The 6,969-nt window shown below is 34.6% G+C and overlaps 1 protein-coding gene across 1 annotated transcript; it reads right to left on the bottom strand.

Moving 5' to 3' along the window:
- Positions 1 to 529: 529 nt before the first annotated feature.
- On the bottom strand, positions 530 to 2,524 carry LOC129244792 (cytochrome P450 6a2-like). Its single transcript, XM_054882635.1, has 2 exons — positions 1,141 to 2,524; positions 530 to 1,065 (listed from the first exon to the last, which is right to left on the bottom strand). The coding sequence occupies exons 1-2, from the start codon at positions 2,288 to 2,290 to the stop codon at positions 638 to 640; spliced, it is 1,578 nt and encodes a 525-aa protein (XP_054738610.1). The 5' UTR covers positions 2,291 to 2,524; the 3' UTR covers positions 530 to 637.
- Between the last annotated feature and the right edge of the window lie 4,445 nt (positions 2,525 to 6,969).

Here is a 6,969-nt window from a genome sequence, read left to right on the forward strand (position 1 = left end):
GAAGCTTTCGAAGAGAATTCGAGAATTCGACTCGAGACAAAAGTGGGAACATTTTTAGGCGTCATTCACTTTTTTTGTTGGAAACGCAAGATCCAGTTCAATTATTGATCAATATTTTATTATATTTTGGGGCCGAAGAGTATCAAGGCACCTATGATATTAGAGGCCTAAACGCGAGTAGTACATTTCAATTGGAACTTAAACGGGATTTCTTTTGAAATTACTTTCATATTCTTCATTGTGTGGATACTGCACTGAGCAACTTTTAATTTTTTTAATTTCGGACTTACTCGTTTTATGAGGCAAACACATTTGCGACTTGAATCTGATTAAATTTACAAAGCAAAGTCCGGTGAATTTCTGCCTTCTCAGACAATTTTTTCTTATCAGAGTTTATTTATCTACAACTCACTACTTTTTTTATCTCGTTTATTACTCAATGAACTCTAAGCTGTGTACCGGCGAACAACTACAACTACATAGTATTGCCAAGACCGATTAGATAAGAAAAGTAGAAAACACAAAACTGTTGTATAGAAAGTAAAATAAGTTAATTTAATAAACTGTAATTATAATGTGACATTTATGTTAAATTTGTTGATATTAAAAATACAATAATACTCTGAAATCGATTACTTCATTTGGCGCTTGCGATTGGCTCCACATGCAAGTGAATGCCATCGTTGCTCGCCAACACAAGTCCTCCTTTTTTAAATTCTAGCGGCACTTTAGTCTTAGGTGCCAGCGTGAATTTGAAATGTTTCAGCAATAAAGCCAAGCCCACCATGGCTTGCATTTTACCGAAGCGCAGTCCAATGCAATTGCGTGGCCCCTCGCCGAAGGGCAGCCAAGCCATAGGATGGCGCTTGGCTTTTTCCTCCGGTTCAAAACGTGTGGGATCGAAACGTTCGGGATCAGGATATATTTCGGGATCGCGATGTATAGCATCAATGGGTATAACAATAATCACACCTTTCTCGATTACATACTTGGTATTCGGCACCTGATAGTCGTTCAGTGTCTTGCGCAGGGTTATCGAGGCGACGGAGTATTTGCGCAGTGTTTCTGTAGAGAAAATAAAAAAAATACGAACATTAATCATTCAAATTACAAACTTTCTACCACCGCTCGCTTACTAACCACAAAAGATCTGGTGCAAATATTGCATTTCACGCATACACTCGTATGTGAATTGGCCATCGAAACGCGCCAATACCGTCTCAATCTCGGCGCGCGCCTTCGCTTGTATTTCCTGATTCAATGCGAGCTCATACAGCGCAAAACCCATTGTACTAGAACTCGTTTCAAAGCCAGCGACGAAGAAAACGAATGCCTGCGCAGTAATCTGCTGCAAACTCAAGCCATCTTCTTCTTTTTGCAGCTCCAACAAGAGATTCATAAAATCCTTGCGCTGTACACCTTCTTTCTCTCTGTACGCAGCGGTATCGTGCACTACTTTCTGAAAGAATTCACTGACCTCATCTGGAATCATTTTGATGCCCAATTTACGAGATAGCTCTGGGTAGGCCTGCGCAAAAGCGACCAATATGCGACCATGTCTAAATTCACCAAAGATCTTTTTGCCCATAACGCGGAATTGTGTGTCCGGTTCGTGCAAACTATTACAATCCAGTCCGAATGCACAACTACCGATGACGTCAGTGGTGAAGCGTGCCAGCAAATCCCTAATTTCAATGCCCTGCATTGACGGGTCATCGCTCGTCACAGCGTTTTGTGCCTTGTGCGACTGAGTGGCGCCGTTAGCTTTGCCTGCATTCTGCTGCTCCACTTCTTGTTGTAGTACCTTTACAAATTCCTTTGCCACCTCCACCACCGTTGGAAACATGAACTTCATCTTGGCCGATGTGAAGGTGGGCGTTAGTTTGGCGCGCATATTACGCCAGCTTGTACCGTCCAAATTGAACAAATGCGCCGTAATCGGGTCATCTTTCTCATTGTAGTATGCGCCGCGACTGCTGAAATTCCCGAAATCTTTAACTAATATATGCCTTACAAGATCGAGATCAAAGATCACTGCCGCGATACGCATCGACAAGTAGAAGCCGCCAAAAGGTGCGTCATGTTTATATTTCGTATAGAAATTGTGAAACGGGTCGCGTAGTGTCTGAGTACGTTCCAGATCGGCCAAATTGCCATGGATCAAGGACGGTTTTTCGTGTATAATACCACGATCGGCCCAGTAGTTCAAACGCTTACGCCACCACACGAAGAGCAGCGTAACGGCGGCAATGAAGAGGTAAAAGGGTATCCAAAGCGCCAAGTATTGCATTATTCCACACAAATAATATTTATGCGCTTTCACTTATTTTTTTATTTTTATTATTTTTTGCTTTTGTTTTTATTTTTCACTGGCGTGCGTAAGAACAAATGAACAAAAGCGCGCTCTCTAACGAACGTCAAATCACAAACTGATGGGATGCAGCGGTCAAAAAAGCAGGCGAGTTAGTAAAATAGCAAAAACGATTATGGGAACGAGTTTGTACAACAGACGCGACACTGGGAAACCGGCTGTGTTTACTGTGCGAGCTGCTCGTTGTGGGTCTCGTTTTATTGTAATTGATAATGAAAAACAGGGTCTTTAAAGCTCGAGTTTGTTTTTGGAATTTAAATAAAGCACACATTGTGCAACACAAACCAAATTAACAAGATTCCGACAAGGAATTCTAGTAGAGAGCACTGAAATGAATGTACGGGTATCGGCTATTTGAAAACATATGACTGAATCATGAACAATGAATCCTTATGGCAAATCGGCATAGAAAATTATGTGATCTTTACCTACATTTTAGATATTAGATATTCTACTATAAGTTTTGTAATATACCACAGCTCAGAATCCAACTTAAGCCCCTGAAATAAGCCGAAACGGACAATGTTTTTGGTGCGTTCTTATACACGCTATTGATTAAGTACGCCGTTACTAGTGGCATGTCACAAGCACCCTGAGCAAAAATGTAAATTTTCTTAGACACCCCATAAAATTTGCTAACCGAAAAATATAAGCCCAATGGGAGCTCAACAGCTGATAAGGCAATTTAAAACACTCCGCTATTGGTACAGATGCGGTTTAGGCAGAATTAAAGATGCAGCAGCAATCAAAATAAAAACAGTGTTAAAAAGTAACTGAAACGATGGACTCAGTAAAAAATACGCTGCTAAAAAATAACTCAAATTTGACGGACCACTGCTTAAATAAACTCCAACTAGAGGGACCCTGTAATAAATACACTCCTAAAAGAGTAACTCACACTTGAGGGACCCTGCAGCAAAAGGCATTTGTTAAACGACAAAGTCCAACACGAACGCTATTGTTGTTGTGAGTTTTTTTGTTTTTCAGTAATTTAGTGACATGGCAGTTTTTGCTATCACTTAAAACAGCACAAATGCTAATCATGACTCATGTCTAAGTGTATGTTTATGACAATTTATATCTAACATTGTATTCACGCTATAGTTTATTTAAAATAAATAAAAAAATTCGTGTTTTGCTAGGTTTAGCTTATTTGGGAAAATCACAGATGAGCTAAGAATACAAAGGGCTGCGCATATCGCCACTCGTTTATTAAATAATTTAAATGAATCTAAGCTAACTTTTTTTGTTTTCAGAAGCTGACTATTGACAATTATATCCCAGCAAGATTACGCTATTTTTTCACTTCAGTTTGTGTTATATTTTATTCTACAACTGCGCATATCGTTGAGTGCGTGTGTTAGGTAAACTCGACAAAAGTAAGGTAGGGGTGCACTCCAAGCATTGAATGTTGACTAAGTGGAAACCAAGGAGTGGTAAACTTCCATTTAAGAACCACTCGAAACCGCAGAGGCTATAGTTTATGGACTTATTATTATTATTAGATTATTTTGATCTGTTAGGTGATGTTGTGGTCAGGAAATGTAAATTTAAAAAAAAAAGTAGCTAGATAGGTGATGCTGTGGTCGAGATATTTATAGAAACCACTAGCGGACCCTCTGCTGCTTCGCTAGGCATATGAAAATTAAAAATGAATAATGAACACTCGATTTAAATTCACTCTATGTGTATTTATTCTTTTTTTACAATATAAAATTAATGTTAATTTTAAACTTAAACTAACGCAAAGCCTTTTCCTAAACTACAATACGCTTTTTGTTTTGCCCTGAGTTGTGGTATAAATAAACAGAACTGATGGTTTTCCTACACGTGAACATGATACATATAATTGTCCGTGGGAGAAGAATGGATATTCTAAGTCAATTCCGCATAATTCCAGCGATTGTCCTTGTGCTTTGTTTATTGTCATTGCAAATGCAAAGAACATTTATGGCGACTGTCGATCCATATTGATGGATTTCAAAATATGTATGGATTCAACCGCTGAATAATTTCGTATATTTTAAATCCATCTAAACTTTTACATTTGCGCATTTATATATATGTATTTAAAATTTAATTTAAGTAAACGTTTCAATATTTGTCCAAAAACTTTGAACTTCGAAAAATACAGGCTTATGGTTATTCATGGAATCAAATATATTTAACGAATTTTTATTTTATCTAAATCATAAAACGTTCAAATGAAGCTAAAAATATTTTTCCAGTTTAAAAAAAAGCCGTGTCCGCATGCATAAAAAGGAAAGAAAAGAGAGGACAACTATTGCGTTACGAATAATACAGTCGCATACGTCACTCGACATCGAAACAATGTTATCCATGTCTGTGTATATTCCATTAATTTGCGTGTAGGGAAACACGGTATTTTTCACAATTACACATCGCACGCATACTTTTACCGATTTCTTTAAAACTTCACATAAACCATCTATGGACCAATACCAATGATCTGTGAAAGTTTGATTGAAATCGGTGAATGCGTTTAGGCGTGAATCGGCGACTAACGAACACAAAAAAACGTCTCCATTTTTATATATAATTTTTATCTATATATATAAAAATGAAATGATGTTCGTTCGTCCGCATTTTTTTGGGCCGATACGAGGCCAATTTTATTCGTTCTTTTTTCATATTATAGGGATCCACTAGGGGAAGGTTTTTAGCAAAAAAAAATTTCTTTTAAATATTTTCTTCATATAAAAAAAAGAAAAAATCAAAATATTGTCCAAAACAAAACTTGCTCGATTGTTAGATTAAAGTAAGTTTCGAATCGACATTCATTTTATGTGTACAACTTTTTTTGAATTTTTTGTATTTGTATTGTGATACAGAAATGTATTGTATACAGAAATTTCAAATGATTCGAATGAAAATTTTTTTTTTTTTTTTTATTTCTTCCATAAAATATTACACCTGTCGTTAGACAATAAGTAATTTGATTTACAAAAAGATGGAATGAGAGTGATATTGAAGGGCCAATGCCCCCAAGCTCATTTAGAAGAAATATATACATATTATTTAAAAACAAGTGGTTAACAAACAATGATATATACGATTAGTTGACAATTGATTACAAGGATTTTGCAAGATCTGTTGGTGTTTGACGGTTAAGCCGACTTTGGGTAGATTTTTCTTTATTTGGTAGTCTTCTCATCATAGGATTTGTATGCCTTAATAGTCTATTTATGTGTCTTCTGCTAGCGCTTTGTATTGTTTCATCAATAGTATCGATGTCAAGGTCGCGATGAATATCTGCGTTAGGTATGTACCAAGGTGCATTAGTTAAGGTCCTAAGTATTTATGAAAATAATGTTTCAATTCAATTGAGCAATGCTTTCTTTGACCAATTCTATATGGAAATGAATGCGTTTGCAAACGATGTTTTCGGCTATGAACAAATGTTGGAATCGAATGAAAAAGGAAAGAAACGCGAAATGATAAAAAAAATTCTTGGAAAATTTAAAATGAATGGTGCTTCATTGGAAAAATTCAAAGGTAATAAGAACATACACAAGATAAAGTTAGAATTCGAATTTTTAGATTTATTTTGTTTATTTCTCATTTTTTTCAGAAGTACACCACACAACAACTGATTCCAACTCTGATTTTGAAATCCTGTTGGAATTGGTGATCGATAATTTTGTCACTATAATGGTCAATGGAAATTTGCGTGTATCAGACCCTGCATATTATTTACCATATCAACTTTTTATGGAACATATGGACCAAATGAACACAAAAAAATAATTTAGTTTTGTTTTGATTTTTTGCAACATTTTGGTTTTCAGTTAATACAATAAAAACAATACTGTTTTTTCGTGAACACAAAATTCTAAATTTATTACGTTGTTTATTTAGAATTTTTTAGAAAAAAAGTAAATTTTTTGGTTTTGAGGAAATTTGTTTATTGTTGCTATTTGTGAAAGCGTAGATATTTGTAAGTATTTGACTATAATCCTAAAAGTTAATGGAATACCACTATGACACATAGAAAACATTTTTTCAAAGGGGTGTTTTTCGAAAATTATAAAAAAAATTGTTTTCAAAAATTTTGAAGAAATAAAGTAAAATAAAAAAATTTCGAAAGCATGAAATTTTTTCAAAACCAAATTTTCCTCAAAAAGATAAAAGAAATTTCTTCGAAGAGGTGTTTTTCTAAAATTACAAAAAAAAAAATTTTAAACAAATAAAATAAAACTTTTTCAAGGGTATGAAATTTTTTCAAAACAAAATTTTCTGAAAACCAAACAAAATTAAAAAAAAAGGTGTTTTCAAAGCATTTCATATTCCACTATTAATAGAGAATACATTTTTTCGAGGGGGTGTTTTTCAAAGCGGAAAAAATTTTTTTTAACAAATCAATTTAAACTTTTACAAAAGTATGAAATTTTTTCAAGCACAAAATTTTCTCAAAAACGTTAAATTAAAAAAAATAGTTTTTTCAAAATATTTAATTTTCAGCAATTAACTGAGAAGAAATTTGTTAGAGCGAAGTGTTTTTCAAAACTTCAAAAAACACTTTTTAACCAAAAAAAATAAACCTTTTTTCAAAAACAACAGGAATGATAACATTGCCT

Source organism: Anastrepha obliqua, chromosome 4 (genome assembly GCF_027943255.1).
Source record: "Anastrepha obliqua isolate idAnaObli1 chromosome 4, idAnaObli1_1.0, whole genome shotgun sequence".
Lineage (NCBI taxonomy): Eukaryota > Metazoa > Arthropoda > Insecta > Diptera > Tephritidae > Anastrepha > Anastrepha obliqua.

Coding starts and splice junctions, on each gene's coding strand:
- LOC129244792 (XM_054882635.1), bottom strand. CDS start 2,290: ATGCAATACTTGGCGCTTTGGATACCCTTTTACCTCTTCATTGCCGCC. Junction 1,066..1,140: donor TTTGCACCAGATCTTTTGTG/GTTAGTAAGCGA, acceptor TTTTCTCTACAG/AAACACTGCGCAAATACTCC.